Source organism: Enoplosus armatus, chromosome 11 (assembly GCF_043641665.1).
Source record: "Enoplosus armatus isolate fEnoArm2 chromosome 11, fEnoArm2.hap1, whole genome shotgun sequence".
Classification (NCBI taxonomy): Eukaryota; Metazoa; Chordata; class Actinopteri; order Centrarchiformes; family Enoplosidae; genus Enoplosus; species Enoplosus armatus.
In genome coordinates, this window is record NC_092190.1 from 3,161,702 (window position 1) to 3,179,579 (window position 17,878).

Below are 17,878 nucleotides of genomic sequence, written 5' to 3' on the forward strand. Positions count from 1 at the left end.
GATTGGACATAAACAAACATCAGCCATCTTGCATTTTATCTATTATAAGTTTCTTAATTGAATTTCCAGACAATGTACTATATTCCTTCATATATATATATTGATATTGTATTATAAAATGACAGAGAATTTAATCTATATTTGATATTTAATTTCAACGCTTTCATAGTTTTATCATTTTATAGACTGTTGCGATACAGCCTCCAGCCACTAGTGGCAGTAGAGAGCATAATGTGGCGGAGCAGCAGCACTCCAGTGGCGCCATTTTGAATTTTACAATTAGCTACTTTATAGGTGTCATTGGTGTTAATGGACTTTACCTGCCCTCCGGCCTAGTAAGTCGTAAATTCTGCTGAACTTTTGCTGAACTTCATCTACCTTCTCTTAGATTTGTGTGTTTAATATCTTTCCAAAGCCACTTTGATGTGCTGAAATGGGGGTTTACACTGGGAAGGCTTTCAGGTCCGTTCACCATGTCTGGCAGCTTCACAGTGAGTGGACAAAAAAAAGTATTTGTTGTGTCTTCCTCACGTCAAGTGGTATCATTTGACAGTATCAGCTGTAACAACCGCTAGTTTACTGGTTGATATTAAATATACGGAAGTTGTTAAAACAGTCTATCAGTTTACAGAAACTCATTTTAACTTGTGCACTCTATCCTATAACGCTAATGCTACATCCTCTATCTATCTGTGGCCCCAGCATCCCATTCAGTCCCATTTGTTCCACATGCAGAAAACGTCTAAATGCAAACCTGCAGAGAAGTTGCATGGTCTTGTGTTTTTCATGATCTGACAGATGTCTACAGACGGCATGGAATTACAAAGTGTTTCCCTGAGGCCAAACCAAAAATCTAATATTTACATTCCCTGCGGCGGCCTCAGCCCCGGAGATGTACAGATGACACATCTGCCGAACCAACCAGTTAGCCTTCATCCTCCAAGTCTTTTATCTCCTAGAACGGAAAAATACTGTTTGAAAAACACTTCAGATAAAGCATAAATCTCTCTTACAATTCTGGGCAGACATGGACAGTATTTAGCTCACATAGCTAATAGATATAGCTAATAGATGTAGCCACCAGGTGTGTCATTAATTAAACTGTTTGCTACTTAAACAAGTTCAGTCACATTGCTTCTGCTTGATTGTGGCTGTCGTGTGACATCAATGTACGTCCTTGTTGTCGTCAGGTTATTTTAGAATGGCCTCATTATTTATGTGTTTTTAAGACTGAACGTAAAGTTTATGAACTTCCAAAAGTAGCGCAGTGAGCATCTAGCAGCCACAGGAGCCACACACACACACACAGTGGGGCGGCGTTGGTGGTGCAGTGGTTTGCGCTGTCGCATGGGAGGTAGAGTGGGTTGGAGGTTCCATCCCCGTCCACATGTTGAAGGGTCCCTATCTTCAGATGGAGGCCCGGCATGGCAACTTGTTCGCCATTGGCGTGTGAATGAGACCTGAACTGTAAAGTGCTTTGGGAGTATATTGCTATATAAGTGAAGACCATTTACCATTAAGGTCACATCACATTACACAGGTTAACAGTAAAGACCCACAGAACACTGTTTTTGGGATTCAAGGCAACGCTGGAGTGACCGGTTACAGAACAAACTTGATTTTGCATTAAGTCTGACATTTGTGATTTTATGCAAAATTCACCCGGAACCTCCGTAGTGATTTTGGCAAAAAGATGAAGTGACGTAGTGGTGGGACAGGACGTTTAGTGATTACCTGCAGCGGATGATCTTTGTTGTAGTTTCTCAGATCCCTCTTTTGCCCTTGTCCTTTGCCTCCAAACTTACAAATACAAACAAAAACAAAGTGCCACAACGACGTGGCAGAGGTGATGTCGCACTATTTGTTTGCTTCCAGCACAAGAGAGGACACAGAGACAATCTCGGTATTCTTGCTGTTGCTGTGGTCAAACAGGGTTTTTGGTTTATGAGGCAGGTTGCAGTAGAGAGGGACTATAATCGAAACTTGACAAATGTGCTCACTGGGGAGGCCTCTGCAGGCTGGGAAGGTCTCATTTTTACCGATGGTGACGAGCAGAAAGACAGGAAGGCTTGTGTATCAGCAGCCAATCAATCAAGGACTCATGAAGGACACTGTGTGTCTGTGTGTGAGGGGGCCGTACTATCAGGCTGAATATGATTGAATAGAACTGGAACCATTAGTTCATCAATCGATCGCAACCATTTTGGTAATTTATCATTTGAGTCAAATTTACCAGTTCAAGCTTCTCAAATGTCAGGATATGATGGTTTTCTTTGGGTTTTGCATTGATTAGTTGATCAACAGAAATGAATCAACAGATGCCGAACAGTGTCTGGTTCCAGCTTTTCAATTGCAATGATTTGCTGTTTTTCTTTGTTTTATAAAACACAGACCCACAGAATCCCTTTTAGACTGTCTGTCAGACAAAAGACTAAATATGACGACATCGCCCGACTAAGTGATCAATCAAAGAAATGATCAAAAGACTAATTGATAGTGAAAACTGGCTTAGATGGTAAGACATTTTTGGTTTTGTGACATTGTTTTTTGTAAAGAAGCGCTGTAACAATTATGGATTCATCTGTAGATTATTTTCATTCAATTATTTTGATTCGATTATTTTTCGTTCAGTTTGTGTTATCTAAGATCATTCCCTTTACAGTGGTGTGAAACGGAAATCCTCACTTTTGAGAAGCTAGAACGAGGGAACGTTTGGCTTTGCTGTTAATAAATGACTTTCAACCTAAATGACTGACCACATCGTGCTACAGCTCGTGCAGCCGAGCAGACCGTCCCTCTCTTTGCACACCGGACGTTCTCTAATCGCAGGTTTCTCCTGAGATCGCACACTCCCCTCTCTCTTTGTCTCCTTCTGTCATCAAGTGCAGGACGGAAACAGGAAAAGCTTTACAGGCTGCAAAGCTGCCCGAGCACTAAAAATAATGAAGTGAAGCGTCGTCCGCAGTTGATTATGAGAGCTGAGGTGATTGGTGGAATCAGGGTCTTGAGCGTGTGCATGCATAACGGTGGCATCTGGATGGATCTGCCCGTTCACACACGTGTGCATTTGTTTGACAGATGATGGTGGGAGGAGGTCATCACGGCTGGTGTTGTGGACAGAGGCTCTGTGACGTTTGTGTGGATGTGGGATTTGCATCAGAAAGTGAGAAAGACACCATGTCCCCCTTTTCACATTTCACTAGTAAACAGGGTGACTCACAGGCTCAGCTCAACTGATGCAGCACTTCCTGGAACTGATGAGTATTTATCAGGGCATTCGTTAATGAGACGCAGAGCGCTTGTTCAGTTTTGAGTAAGCGGTTTATCCAAAGGAACATTTCGACTCAGAGATATGATCGGAAAAAACGGCTGGAAGGAAGTGGACTCGGTGTGCGTACGCGGGTTTCAGCAGCGAGTCAGGTGTATAAAAGCAAATCCATCGCAGTAAATGTTTTTTTTCCTCTTTTTTTTTCCTCCTCAGACTCCACAAAGAAGCTGAAGGATGTGCTGGAGGAGTTTCACGGTGAAGGAGTCCTTTCCAAATACAATCCAGAGCAGGTGTGTCTGCACCTCCATCATCCTTCATCCGCTTTTATCTTTTATCATCACTTCCTGGTTGATGTTCTATAACTGCTGTCTGTGCGCACGCAAACACACGGTGTGGCGTTATGGGACGCTCTGATTCAGTGTAATATCAATCACCAAAATGCTGAGTCACCCCCCCCCCCCCTTATTTGTAGATAAAAGCTGTGGTGGAGACACACCCTCAGCGCCAACCTGACGTCAGCAGATCAGCCGACTGTTTTATACCGTCTGGACTTTGGACAGCGGCTCTAATGTCCTGGCTTTTTTTCCACTTTTGACTCTCATCTCAACACATTATCCAACAATAGCATTCAAGATGAAGTAAGCGAGACATTAACTGCCAGTTAACACATTTTCGGTGCTAGTTTGTGCACACGACTCTCGAGAGATGCGGTGTGAAGAGGTGTTTCGTCGTCTCTGGTGGAAAGGCGATAGACAGGAGCAGTTTGACTTGATTCATTCATTCTTTGCCACCTTTGACGGAGGTCAGTGGGGACAAAGTTTTGATAGCAGAAGTTGAACAAACTCTATATAAACTTTGTATTCAGAGGCCGATATTAGCATCGTTTTGGATTTTTTTTTACTGGTGGTCATTTTGAACCTTGACTTCCTGAACCCTCCTAACTTTCACTGCTGGACGTCCATACAGTTACCTACATTGTGTGTATGTGCATGTGACTGGCTTGTGTCTCCTCCCCACCGGTGGATTAAATCAAGGAAAGAAACCACAGTATTATGGCATTTGATTAAAAGACTCCGTCTGTGTTTCAGCTGGTGTGTGTCATATACAGACTGCTCCGGTGTATTGTGATGGAAGGCTTTTGCAATGTGTTGATCTGATTAATTGGCGCAAAGCTAACGTACAACGTGAACGATAAATCCCTGTCAACGCCAGAATCCGAGCTGAATCGGACGGATCCTGACGTATCTCGCCTTGTGACCACTTTAAGTTTTAGCAGACGCTCTAAACAGCAGCCTCACTCTTAAATATGTGGCCTCTGTTCCTTTGAAGGTCCTTATATTTTGTGTTTTTCGAGGTTAGCAGGAGCGGTCAGTGGTAGCGTAGCGCACGGTGTTGTTGTTGCTGATGATGACCAAAACAAATCATTACCAAGCAGTTCAATGAGATGTTTGATTATTGACAGTGTGGTGACGTACGGCGCAGACCAACTCAGGTAGGATGTGAAAGTAAACACGCTGCCGTTGGCATCTCAATCAATCGACCAATCAAACTTTATTCGTACAGCACAAGTCGAACATCAAATGCAACTTCAAGTGCTGAATAACAGAATCAATAAAATAAAGTGTAATGTAATAAAACTGATAATAAAATGAGAAATAAGTGCAAGTCGAATCAATAACACGTGTAAGGATTTTAATTTCTATCGAAATAAAATAAGAATATTGGTTCCAATAATCTGTGTTCACACTTGCTTGGTTGTGCCACTTCAACTTTTATAAAAACTGAAAGCAATGAAAATAGTTTTCCCTTTAATTCATCGTCATTAAATCCTTATTATAAATTATTAATTGCCAGTTCATTGAGTCACAATTATAAAGTAGCGACAGCTGGCTACACAGTGCTTTTACATGCATAGAGGTCAAACAGAAACAGTGAGTTAATGTCATTTTTTCCACAAATCATCATCACAATCACGTTCACACATACATTTACACACATTTCATGTGTGAGAGGCGGCGACGACTTCTCTGCTTTCACGTCCTCGCCCACAGTATTGGCACTGCGCCTGCATCCATATGATTCTTACGGTAATGACTGTTATCATTTTTCCCGCCTCATGGTACATGTCTGCCTCTCTGCTGTCCTCACCCCTCTCCTCTTCCTCCTCTCCCCCTTCTTCATTATCACCTCCACTCTGCTGTAAGCTTCTGCTCAGTGTTTGTGATGACATGACTAACGGCCCGGCTGGGCTTTTGGCGCCATACGGGCCAGACTTACTGTTCACGTGGTCTTTCTGAGACCACGCTGTCACCTGGCGCCACCATGACCACGGCGGCCCTGCTGCTGTCGTCCATCCTCTAATGACTCATCGGTCCGTCGTGCCCGCTGTAGTGGAATCTGCTCGGCCAGCTCGTCTTTCTTTCTCAGGGCTTTAATGTGTTTATTTATTCTTCTTTTTAGCCAAAGTGTGCCGCTGCCTCCTCTGAAGGAGTTTAAAGACCGATTAAGGACAGCAGATGAAAAGAAAGAGCAATGATTGACACTTTTAGCTGTCAGTAATTGCGGGTTTTCTCCATTGAAAAGATCAGCAAAGAAACAATTGCACCGTAATTCTCAGTGATTGATGAGAGACGGAGGCAGTGCGTTCCACCCACAGGGTTTCCCTCCACAGCAGTTAAAGGCTCCATCAGGCACGACGAATTCATCACGACTTCATTTCGCTGCTTCATCACATAAACACGTCTTCTTTTTTTTTTTATGGTCAGACATGGTCAACATAAAGCAAAACAAACAAAGAGAAAATAAAAGCGACGTGAGGCTCATTTCTAGGAAGTGTTTGTGACCTTTGCCTGGGTGTGGAAAAAGAGAATCTATCTGTGTTGGTTCTGCATTTTAGATTTTAAAAAGAGTCAACGCAAAAATCAAACTCTTTGCAGCACAAACACTCGTTTTTTTTTTAATTACTTTGACAGACTCTGGTGTTTGATCGGCAGCTCTCTCTCCGTTTTTCTCCTCATTTTCTATTTTGTGAAGCATTATTTGACCTGCCGGCTCTCGTGGCAGGAGGGCCCTGTTTACTATAAACAGCAGGAAACAACTTTTGGATCAGTGGGGCCATATCATTTGTTTCCTTTTAAAAAAAAAAAACCTTAAAAAACCTTGAAAATGACAAGCCGTGAGCTGCACGCCGAGGAGCCCAAGTTCTTATCCCCCCCTTTGTTCACGTCTGGCCTGGTCCTTCTCAAGCAAGGTGGTCGCAGTTTATCACAAATGACGTTCTCATTTTTTCAGTCTGATAACATTGTACTCCCGACAGATCTACTCTGCCAATCTGGGATCCAGACAGGACAGTAGCCCCCATGGCTCTACCTTTTTAATGCCAAAAGAAAGTCAATCAAATCATTCTGACAGCCCTGCCAAAATGAAAAAGATTAAATGAACCATGTAAATGTGTCATAGCTGCCCTTGGGAGATATTTGCAGATTGGCAGCCTCGACTGTGAGCCCGCTCTCGGGGAAAATCATCGCCGGTTAGACTCTGGGGTAAACGTGTTTTCCAGAGGGACGAGAAATTCCCCGAATGCGTCTTGGTGTAGTTACATTCAAGGCAGTCCATCAAAAAATGAAAGCAGCTTTCTGTATTTTATGATTTCAGATGTATCTGTAATTGAATATGTGAAAAGTGTGTGGGTGTGTTTTGTGTGTTCACACGAGCGTATTTGTCTGAACCTGCCGTGCTACACGATGCACAGCAAATTAAAGCCTCGTGGTTTGTTTGGCCAAATAAGGAGAAGCGAGCGATATGAATAATGGCTGGCCGGCTTCGGGAGCTCTCAGGTCAACACTGTTGAGCCGAGGGAGGATCCTCATCACGGTGTGTTCCTCTGTGGAGGCCGTCAGTTACAGCAGCTTCAAGCCCGCTGGACAGAAGCTCATTAGAAGAAGCATATTTCCACTAAGTCTCGACGTGCAAAAGGGATCAGCTTTCACTTTGTCCTATTTTGGTGTGAACCCAATGTTCCCTGGGAGGAAAAGGCTTTAGTTTGCTCACGCAGCCTTATTATGTTTGCCTAGTTTATTTGCATGTGCTTTCACCAGATCCGTTTAAAACCGGAGAGGAAATCTTGACCACGTACAACGAACTGATTTGGCAAACTGATGTGATCTGGAGCTGAAATGATAAGTCGATCAATCAATTAGTCGATCTGCAGAGAAGACATTGTGTCTCTTACTTTTCTTTGTCTTTTTAAACAAAATACCTTCAGGACTTTGGTCGAGCAAAGCGAGACAATTGAAGTTGAATTGAACCTTTGGTTTTGGAAGTTTGGATGTTCATTAAATGATTAATCTATAATGAAAATAAACGTTGGTTGCAGCCCGAATGTGGTCGTTTGCTCTGGGAAAGACGAAATAGGCAGTTCAACCAGCCCGACATGAGGTCATAACGACTCTGTGGGGAGGGTGTAGGTCGTAGGTGGAGTAAAGTTCAGTTAATTAAACTGTTATCACGGTGGTGGGTCGTCAGCCATTACATTATGTAACATGTTGGATGTAGTAAATGATTGATGAGAGTTGAAACCCCCCCCCCCCCCCAGTGGTGAGCCAGTTGAGGTCCTGGATGCTGATGGAGGTGGAGAGACATTATATAAGAGGGCAGAGATGTTTTGTACAAGAACGGTGTTGACATTGTAGCTTTGGAAAAAGCTGAGGAATAAACGTGTCGGTAACATTATTTGGCAATAACACACAAAGGGAGGGAACATTTCATTGGTCGGTTCCAAAACCTTGTGGAAACGCGCTGCTCCTATTCTAATCAACCAATGATGGTGGCGATAACTTTTCCAAAGCTAAATATGAATATTTTTATTAGTGTTGTCGTTGACTCCGACAGGATGTGACAAAGCATTTAGCTTAACTGCAGACCCTTCAGAATAGCCGGTTCTCATCAGGGTTCTAACTTTAAAAAAACAAGTTTGAATTGAAAATAGTTACCACCTGCTGTCACAGACTAATTGAACAATGGCTCTGTTGGTGTTAGGTGTGTCAGTAGGCAGTGAGCCAGCATGCACAACACCTCATCGAAATGGAATCCAGCCATCATTAAAGTTATTAGTTATATGTGTGTTTGATGAAAAATGAGACCCAAGCAGGCAAATCCTAATAGAGATTTAGAGTCTTGCTGCATCGTACTTGTGCTTATTTGATGAATCCCCTCTCATTTTAATTCAGAGTACGTGGTCAAGGGTTGAATTGTGCAACCAGACAGCTTCAGGCCTCTCAGGCTGTGATTGAGCGTGTGTGAGTGCAGCACAGTAAGAAGCAAACGGTCCCCGCAGAGATGAGGGACAGTCAGTCTGGTCTGCAAACCAAACCACCACCATCAAAGTAGCTAACCCCTTCTCTTCTTCTACTCACTCTGTCCTTCCTCCCTCTCCTCTTCACTGTTAAACAGAAGCAAGACGTTCTCAACCAAGTAAGCCTCGGCCCGGCGGGCTCTGCATGCTGTGTGGTGTCTGTGTCAGCAGACTGCATGCACATTCTGTCCACTAACATAACATAACCCGCCTTGTCCGCTGCAGATGGTCTGCCACCCCGCCAGAGGGGAAAACGGGCCAAAGTTCATGTGGTCGTTGGGTGCTACTGTGCACCCACCACATGGCTGTGTGAGGGGCAGCTGGGGGGGGGGGGGGGGGGAGCATTACAGCTGTCTATTCTTTCTTTACATTATTTTGTTTTCTTTTGAGCCATCAGGCCTCCAAACACAGAGGTTTTCATCTGGATGCAGCTTCCAGCACCTTAATGTTCTGTGGCGGTCAGTCGACTGGTCCGACAGACTCTGACATTTTACTGACCTTTAAAGCCTCTCTATAAAATCTATTGAGAATGTTTTCACTTCAATGGCTTCAAACCATATTGTCATTAAGTTTCTGGCACGTCACCCCAAATCAAGGCTGCAGATCAACTTCGAAACGTCCATCGCATTTCTCTCTCTTTTTTTTGTCATCGTTGTAACAAATGAACTGTCCATTCGGGGGTTGGTGCAAACTTCAGTCAAAGTGTACCTCAGTAATTCGATTGCTTTGCTCTTTCCTTTCCCATGCAGCCCATCGACTATGAGGGCTTCCAGCTCTTCATGGCCACTTACCTGGAGAATGACATCCCAGAAGAGCTGTGTCAGCACCTCTTCACCTCCTTCAAGAGCAAGACGGGAGGCTGCTCCCCCGACCCGTCTCGGGCAGGAACGAGCTTGCTGGGTAGGCTGCGTTTACGTAGTTGCATCTGATCACAGGACTCACAAAGTTACAATCCATTGACTTTTCATTTGAGTGTATTTCAGTGTTGCCGCTGTCACACGATGATCCCGTGCACATCTGGCAAAGAAATCTACAGGTGTTCATAGGCGTTTCATCCACGCAAGATTCACTTTGAAATACGTTTTTTGATATTAAACACAATGTGACACAAGGGAGCTAAAAACCCTCCTACTAGCAGATGAGCAGAGGAACCCAAAGACTTTAAGATATGACATATTGTGTTTCATGGCATATCTTAAACAGCGTGCCTCATCCAGGATATCCATGTCATGTTGAACACGTTCTATACTGAAGTTTCATAGCTGCCCTGGCCGAACAGACCCTAACACGCCGAGCAGTAGGGCGGCCTTAAGCGTCTGAGGCTTATCATCATTTGTACTTTTGGTTGTAGTTTTTTATGCTTGTAGCATTTCTGGCACTAGTTGGCTCTAATGGACACATGTTGAATCAGCAACAAGAGCATTTGTGGTTGATTTGACGTGATTTAACTGCACCTGATTTAGTGCAGCTTTTTTGCTGGATTGTTCATTTTTATGCCGTCTTTTGGGCTCAAGAACAAAAATCACTGACTGCTTACTTGCTCTCATGCAGGCGCAGATTGTACGCGTTAGTCTTGGCCGTCAGCTGTCGACTTTGCAACGTGACACTTGATCAGTTTTTCATCGGTTGGCCTTTGAGGTTTTCTTAGTGTCAACGTCCTGTGAAAAAAAACCCCACAGAAACCTCAGCAGAAGGTTCAAGAGAAACAGTCACATTGTGTCTTTACAAGTGAGTCTTCATTTACGTCCTCCCTTTGCTGCAGAAACGTCACAAAACATGCAGAATAACATTGACATACGGCCACATACAGACGCGCGTATTCACCAGAAACTGGCGTCACGCCGACCAGAGCAGAAGACCGAGGTCTTGGGGCGTCGTAGGTCACTTGCACTTTGCTCTGTGCAGCATGTAAAACTCATCCCTCCATGCGAGTGCTGCATGGGCTCTGGCACTGGGCTCTGCCTGTCTGCTCCTCTCTGCAGAGCAGCTGAGGAGACAGATGGACTGTTGAATTAGAAATCTATTTCCGTGGTACACTGCCTGTAAAAGTAAGAGGCAACAAGTGTAGAGAGCCTAAATGTGAGTGGCAGCGCGTCACTTTGGGTTGCGGCGCTGGTGCTGAGCCTCCCAGTGTCTCAGCTCCATTCGTTTGTGATGTTTGACGTCAGCTGCATCGTTCACGTTCTTGTTTAAGCAGTCTTCTTCGCTGCTGCATATCTTGGCACATTAAACCACCTGTACATCAGTGGAATAGTGTGAAAGGATTGGCGTGTGCGCCCTCGAGCACCAGACCAACAAAACCAGGATCCACTCAGAGAAAAAAAACGCCCCATAGCGCTACTAGACGCCAGAAACTCCACAGGATGCTTTTAGTGCTACGTCCATAAAATGCATTGAAGCCCATCAACGGTGGGGGCAGTTTCAGGTCTACAACTAACAATTATTTTCATCAGCGACTGATGTGACAATTACTTTTTCAATGTATTGATTAATTGTTGTGCCAATAAAATGTGAAACTCAAAGATATTCAGTTTGCTATCTTACGTGACAAAGAAAAGTAGCAAATCCTCGGACGCTGAAATCAGAGAATGTTTGGTGAGAAGCTGCTGCTCTGTCAACCGACTAATTGTTAAATTGATTAATTGCCTCTGTGTATATTGTAAGGCCAGGAGAGTCTGAACAAACGACAATAACAATGGCAGAACGTTTTTGCGTCCACGTTATAGACACAAAAATCTAAAGTACTCCAGGAGGATATGCCCACGTCGACATGGTCGGCTCCTGGTGGATCTTCTTTTTGATCCTCCAGCTACAAATGAAGTGCACATGCAGGTGTGTTAGCAATGCTCCTCACATCGCAGCACATCAAGTACATCATGAGTCTAACTCAGGAAGGCCGAATACAGCTGACGTACTGTATGTGATTAACTCACGTTCCCCTGAGCTTCATCAGGGTGTTCACTGGTTGGTGTGGACTCAGCTGCTGTGTTTAGGTCCAGGCTCTCACATAGAGGGAGACCGCTGATAGAGCCTGCACTGACACCTGGTGGTGATCCTGAACAACATGACGTGAACCAGTCTGGATGGAGCTGCTCACCGTACTGATCAAATCCTTTAGTATCTTCCAATTATGTTTTTTTTTTTTTTTTTTTCTTTCTGTCCGAAGCGCCAGAGGCAGAGGAAAGAGGTCAAATGAACAATATTGCCACCAATTATGCTGCTGGGACATCTTCAGAGAATGTTTCACTATATCCAATATTCAGTTTTCTGCCTCCACCATATTATCTGTCTCATAACATCCACTGATAATGCAATTGAGGTGGAAATATTAGCTTTCTGCTCTTGACAAAGGATCCAGAAATAAGGCTTTTATTCTGATGTGCTCACTTAATTCAGCCTATCTCCTAATCATTTTCTCCTCGCAGAGTTTTTCACAGAGTCATTATCTGGTCTGAGATGCTGCATGTACAGAACGTAACGAGCACTCTCTCTTCCCCCCGATGTTCACTCATTCTTGCTGCGTCTGCCGCTGTCTTTTCTTTGCTCCAAACAATGACTGGCCGCAGAAGCCCGTTCCATTGACGCAGGCATCTCTATACAGACCGAAGTGGCCTGTGCCCCCATTACAGGTACCAGAGCAGGCCCGAGTAGCCCATATCACCAGGGTGATGTCATCTTAATGGGACAAGAGTCCTGCTGGCTTTAACCTCCTGCTCCCTTTGTGGTGTGCTCTTGTTGTGTTGATGTGAGTTGATGGTATTTCGTCTGTGGATCAGTGGATGACTTGATTCTCTGTGGTATTTAACGCAGTGTTGTAATTTGATCTGCTTCCCGTCCCTCTGTGCAGTTTTTTGTATTTGGATTGTTGTTGTGAAGTTTTACAGTGTTTCTGCAGTATTTCCTTATGTTGCTCCTCCCAATTAACCAACTCTTTGTGCATCCCCTCCCCCCTCCACATCCTCCACTGTTTCCATAATGTATGTTCAACTAAAGCCTCTTTTATCCCCTGTGTCTCGCTCGGTGTCAACAGGGATGAACGGGAAAAGCATCCTGTGCGCGATGGGCCGACACACACCGGAGCACTCCGGCGTGATGAGCACGGCAGGCTCGGGAGCCACCACCTCCCCCTGTTCATCCCGCTCCTCCTCGCAGCGTTCAGGGACAGGGGCCCATACACCTGGGGGCCCCCACCGATCACCCTGCACCCAGGTCAAAACCTCAGAGGCCAGCAGCAACGCCCTGACCCCCAACGCTGGTCCTGCCAGGTCGCCAGTGTCCCCCAAACTGTCACCAGGTGAGGTTAGCTACACTGAGACAGTGGACCAAAATCCGGCTCTTATCAGTCTGATAACGGACCCGTCTGACGGTTATTATCCAGAAGGACTGTTGGGACTGACAGGCGGCCCTTTTAGTCCATTTAATATCTTTATTTTATAAGATGTCAGCGTCAGACCTGTGGCCACCAAGAGCTGAACATGTAGAGTGATTTGCTGTCGGGGGGGTAATCATCTAATCATCAGTTTATGGTTTCCTACGATATATTGAAACCATTGCTTTGTGGTTTCTCCTGGTCTTCTTCGGCGAATGGCATTGCTCAGTTGTCATGGAGATGGTTCAGTTGCTGTCACGTGACCTAATCACACGATAATATTCTTATTGTTTTTATTCTATTTATTTAATTTCTGATCATTTATTTAATGATTTATTTGATAAGAGAAATAAAACGTATAAATCTCAAGATAAACATGTGAACAGGGTTGGAGTCACATTTATCTGAACCCTCAGCTGGCCACAAACCCTTAATTTAAATGTCTTCACCCAAACTGATTTCAGGTTTCTTTAGCAGGACACGCTGTATTAATGGATGACATTTAGTTGCGACTTCTGTCATTTAACGTTTGCAGATAAAATTGAAGAAGAAACCCTTGGGAGCCTTACACAGTACACATCAAGTTATCGGCCCTCATGCCAATGATTAGTCAAATAAATCTAATAAATAAATCTAATAAAAGTTTATACTTCCTGTTTGAAAAAAGGTCTCCTGATGTCTTAAAGACACCATGAGTGAAGCTGTTAGAATAAGATCTTTGTTTTGAGTGTCTTTATTAGACTCTGACCTGACTTATGGCTCTATAGATGGGTTGTCCCTGTCCCATGACGTCATATTGTTTTGGTCAGCAGCCTGAGGCACCTCCGTCCTCTGTCGGTCCTGTGAATAGTGTTTTGTCACTATTACACTGTGTTCTCCACTGCTCTGTTTTGTCTCTGCCTTTTTTTTTTTTTTTTACTGGGATCAGTTCTCTAAAAATGTCAAACTGTTCCATTACTGTTCCATTAATTTCACCGGAGGAGCCACAGCGGAGGGGCACGAGTGGTTGGTGCTGTGAGTAGCTTTGAACACTTGTCTTGTGCATCAACAGAGAGGAGCCACTCTGAGAAGCATTTGTCGCTGCGGAGGAGCCCGTCGCCCCAGAAGGGCTCCCCCCTGCCGTCGCCCCAGGTGGTCTTTCTCAAGGACATCGTCTGCTACCTTTCCCTGCTGGAGAGGGGGACGCCGGAGGACAAGCTGGAGTGTGAGTGACAGGGATGGAGGATGCAGGCGGAGGGTCAGCTCCTCTCGGGGTTTGGGGGGGGGGGGGGGTTCAAGTGGGAGCAGCTGTCGTATGCGATGTGTGCTCAGGCCACTACTACTGCAGGTCTCAGGAGCACGTCAGCTCAGGTAGACAGCAAGAGTAATAAGGATGCTCCCTCCTCCTCTGGCTGCCCCCCCGGGGCCTTAGATACGGTGGTTACACCTCCCGCACAGGGCAGGTCAGTGTCATGCTTAAGCCCTGCTGTGCCCAATTGTCTTCTTTAGTGTCTAAGGCTTTATTGGCGCACACTGACAAGGCTAATCTCTGCTAACTGGTCCCCATGCCCCGGTACAGAAGTAGCACGCTCCACTTCTTTAACCCCGCGGCCATCTGGAGAGAGTCCAAGAACGAATGCTGCAGCTTCAGAGAGCCACTAATTATCTGACGGTATGAGTCATCATGGGATCTCTGTTGTCTCGTTTCCCTCTAGTCATGTTCCGGCTGTACGACACAGACGGCAACGGGGTGCTGGACAGCTCGGTGAGTGGGCTCCGTCTCTTTTAACTTTTCTAACCCCCCCACCACCCTTCCTCGCCTTCATCTTTCTGTCTGTGTTTTGTCTCTTTGCAGCAGCTCTAAGAATAGAAACCTAAACACTCGGCGTGTTTACATGAGATCATTTGTAATCGTTCCATTCAGTTTTAATATTAGCCGTGTGCTGAAGTGGTCACACCAACAGATAATCTCTTCTGTGAATATGTTCAATATGCAGGAAAATACACGTCACACTTTGTCCTTTTCCTTCGACTAAAAGCACAGTATTCACATCACAAGCAGGAGACGTTTTCCCATTTCCTCCTGTCATCCATGTTTGTTTCGTAGAAGGCAAAGCTGGGATGGCAGCTTTCCTCTCTTTGTCCGATATGGTACGCCTTTCTTTTTGTAGGAGCTGGATCGCATCATCAATCAGATGGTGCATGTGGCGGAGTATCTGGAGTGGGATTCTACAGAACTGCGACCGGTAAGCAAACTCCCGACTGCAACGAAGTCAGAAAGAGAAATGTAAACAGGCCCCTCTGTGGGGGCTTTGTCTTTATTTGCTCACGCTTAATGCCATCTGAAACGTCAAGTGACACCCGGAAAGTGGAGTTTAGCTGCAAAAAGGTAGAAAAACAACCACGACAATGCTTTCTCAGTAAAGTGCGGTGAAGACGAAGGACTGAGTGCACAAAGCACATTTTATACTCATGGAGGAAAACACACATCATTTTATACTGTAGTACTTTACATTCATTCACTCTTTTAAACCGGTAGCCTTGTATTGTGAATGGAGTATATCATTACCTCTGCACCTCTTATTGTTTATCTAACAGGGACATTTATTGCACCAGGTACAACTAAAAGCTTTTCATCTGTAGTACCTGTAGTAACTAATAAAACGCTTGCCTTATGGAGCTTTGTCTAAAATATGAATCAAGATTAGAGTTTGAACCACAGTATGAACAGTCTGTGCCTCTGACTTTGGTTTGAAGGACTTTGTATCTCGGTCACTTCAGATCCTGAAGGAGATGATGGAGGAGATCGACTACGACAGAGACGGGACGGTCACGCTGGAGGAGTGGATCAGAGGCGGCCTCACCACCATCCCTTTACTGGTCCTGCTGGGCATGGATACGGTACATATTAGTCTCTGCGTGTGTGTGTGTGTGTTTTGACTTTTTGTTGTTCTGACATCTTGAGTTTTAAGCTCTCATTGGCTGTTGTGAGATCAGCTCTCGGTCAGCAGCACTGACTGAAATGTACCTTTTTTCAGTGTATTAAGGTTATTGAGGTGTTGCTATCCGTCCGTCACGCTAACCACTCACTTAACATTGTGTTGCTGCTGCTGGAAATTGAAAATGTCACACACACAAAACGTACTTCCTTTGTGTCACAGGATTTTCCTCTTTAAACATGTTGAAAGGTTTTGTGCAGTGTCAGGATGTGACATTTTACAGGTGAAGAATAAAGTGCTCTCTGGAGGGCAAACTGGAAGCACTGCTTCTGAATTAGCTCAAATGTAGTTTTGAATCTCTGTACTGGATTTTCTCACTCATCGACTGCATATCTTTTCTTGAGCTGCACAGACAACGTACATGCTGTTCATTTGGGTCATTGTCGCTCTGAGAACTCCCTGTGTAATAATGAAAATCCTTAAAAGTCGACTAAAAGGATGTTTTCGATGCTTCTTCCGTTCTTTGTCTCCTCCCAGAATGTACAGGAAGACGGGCAGCATGTTTGGCGTCTGAAGCACTTCAACAAACCAGCCTACTGTAACTACTGCCATACCATGCTGCTCGGAGTTCGCAAGCAGGGCCTCTGCTGCTCCAGTGAGTCCCCGTGTCACCTGTCTGTCTGTCTGTCTGTCTGTCTGTCTGTCTCTCTGCCTTGGTGCTTTGCTCTGTCTGTTTCTTTGTCTCTTTGTCTCCTCTTCTTCCTCTCCTCTCTATCTCTGTCATTATTTCTTTATCTGCCTGCCTGCCTGCCTGCCTGCCTGTCTGCCTGTCTGTCTGTCTGTCTGTCTGTCTGCCTGCCTGTCTGTCTGTCTGCCTTGGTGCTTTGCTCTGTCTGTTTCTTTGTCTCCTCCTCTGACTTCCTCTCCTCTCCATCTCTGTCATTATTTCTTTATCTGCTGTCTCCTTTATTCTCTGCATCTGACTCAAATTGAAGTTGTTTGTTATGCCCGAGTGCCTCTGAGTCAATGTTGTTTTTCAATTAAAAGTCCTCGCAGTCATCATTAAAAAGACATTAACAATGTTATCATGTGTAATTTTATTATTGATTGAATTCTACCAGGGATCAGTTCTCCAGGCTGATGTTATTGCCACTGCTGGATGCAAGTACTCACTTATGGTCTTAGATTATCTCTAATGTGGTAAACTTCTTTTTAATTAAATTTCCTGCAAACCGTGTTTTTAGTTGCAGTTATTAAGATGAGACGGGACCAGTAAAGTGTAATTTAAGATAGCGTTAAATATTAAAAATCTAACAAACTGTCGTCTCTTGCTGTGTTCCCGCAGTATGCAAGTACACGGTGCACGAACGCTGTGTGTCCAAAGACATCGCTGCCTGCATCAGCACCTACGCCAAGTCACGTAGACACACCAACGTAAGTACAAACACGGCGCATGAAAGGCTTCATTCTGCACACGAAATGCCGTGCAGATGACACGGACTGATGCTGCAGGGCAATGAGACGGGAACACTGACCTGATCTGTTTAGCGGATCCTCACTGGCTCGTGCTCCTGTGGAACAGAGCGGCGGGGATCATGGGACGGTCTGTGGGGTCACGCAGGGCATCTTATCTAGTTAATGTTCTCTGTATTTTAGCAGCGATGCGGTTTGACTCTGCAGAATCATTTCTCTCGGGTCACATGCTGATTACAGTCTGTAGAGCTTTGTTCATGCTGTCAGGCCTCTCGCGAAAACAACCTCCCTCACATCAATAATTTGCTTTTGTTCGTTTTTGTTTATTTGTCTTTTTATTGACGAGTCAATCGACAGAAAACGACAAAAAACGTCTTTTCCCTTTGCTGCTTCTCTCTAATTTACATCATTAAGACGAAACCAAGCAATTCGAACACATGACCTTTTATCTTTTTGAACTTTTTTTCGACCAAATGATTAATCATAAAAATCATCTA

At 44.7% G+C, this 17,878-nt stretch overlaps 1 protein-coding gene across 4 annotated transcripts in view; it reads left to right on the plus strand.

The window, feature by feature from the left end:
- Nucleotides 1–17,878, plus strand: part of LOC139291942 (diacylglycerol kinase beta) — a 76,591-nt gene that overhangs the window by 1,824 nt on the left and 56,889 nt on the right. The window contains exons 2-13 of one of the 4 annotated variants that reach the window (XM_070914011.1): nt 3,482–3,558; nt 8,720–8,740; nt 9,371–9,521; nt 10,310–10,315; nt 12,191–12,250; nt 12,652–12,915; nt 14,042–14,194; nt 14,685–14,734; nt 15,141–15,215; nt 15,751–15,870; nt 16,446–16,563; nt 17,254–17,342. In XM_070914011.1, the coding sequence (XP_070770112.1) occupies nt 3,482–3,558; nt 8,720–8,740; nt 9,371–9,521; nt 10,310–10,315; nt 12,191–12,250; nt 12,652–12,915; nt 14,042–14,194; nt 14,685–14,734; nt 15,141–15,215; nt 15,751–15,870; nt 16,446–16,563; nt 17,254–17,342 (1,184 nt within the window). Of the gene's footprint in view, nt 1–3,481; nt 3,559–8,719; nt 8,741–9,370; nt 9,522–10,309; nt 10,316–12,187; nt 12,251–12,651; nt 12,916–14,041; nt 14,195–14,684; nt 14,735–15,140; nt 15,216–15,750; nt 15,871–16,445; nt 16,564–17,253; nt 17,343–17,878 lie in introns of those variants that run through there. The other 3 variants (XM_070914009.1, XM_070914012.1, XM_070914013.1) reach the window with 3 other exon arrangements.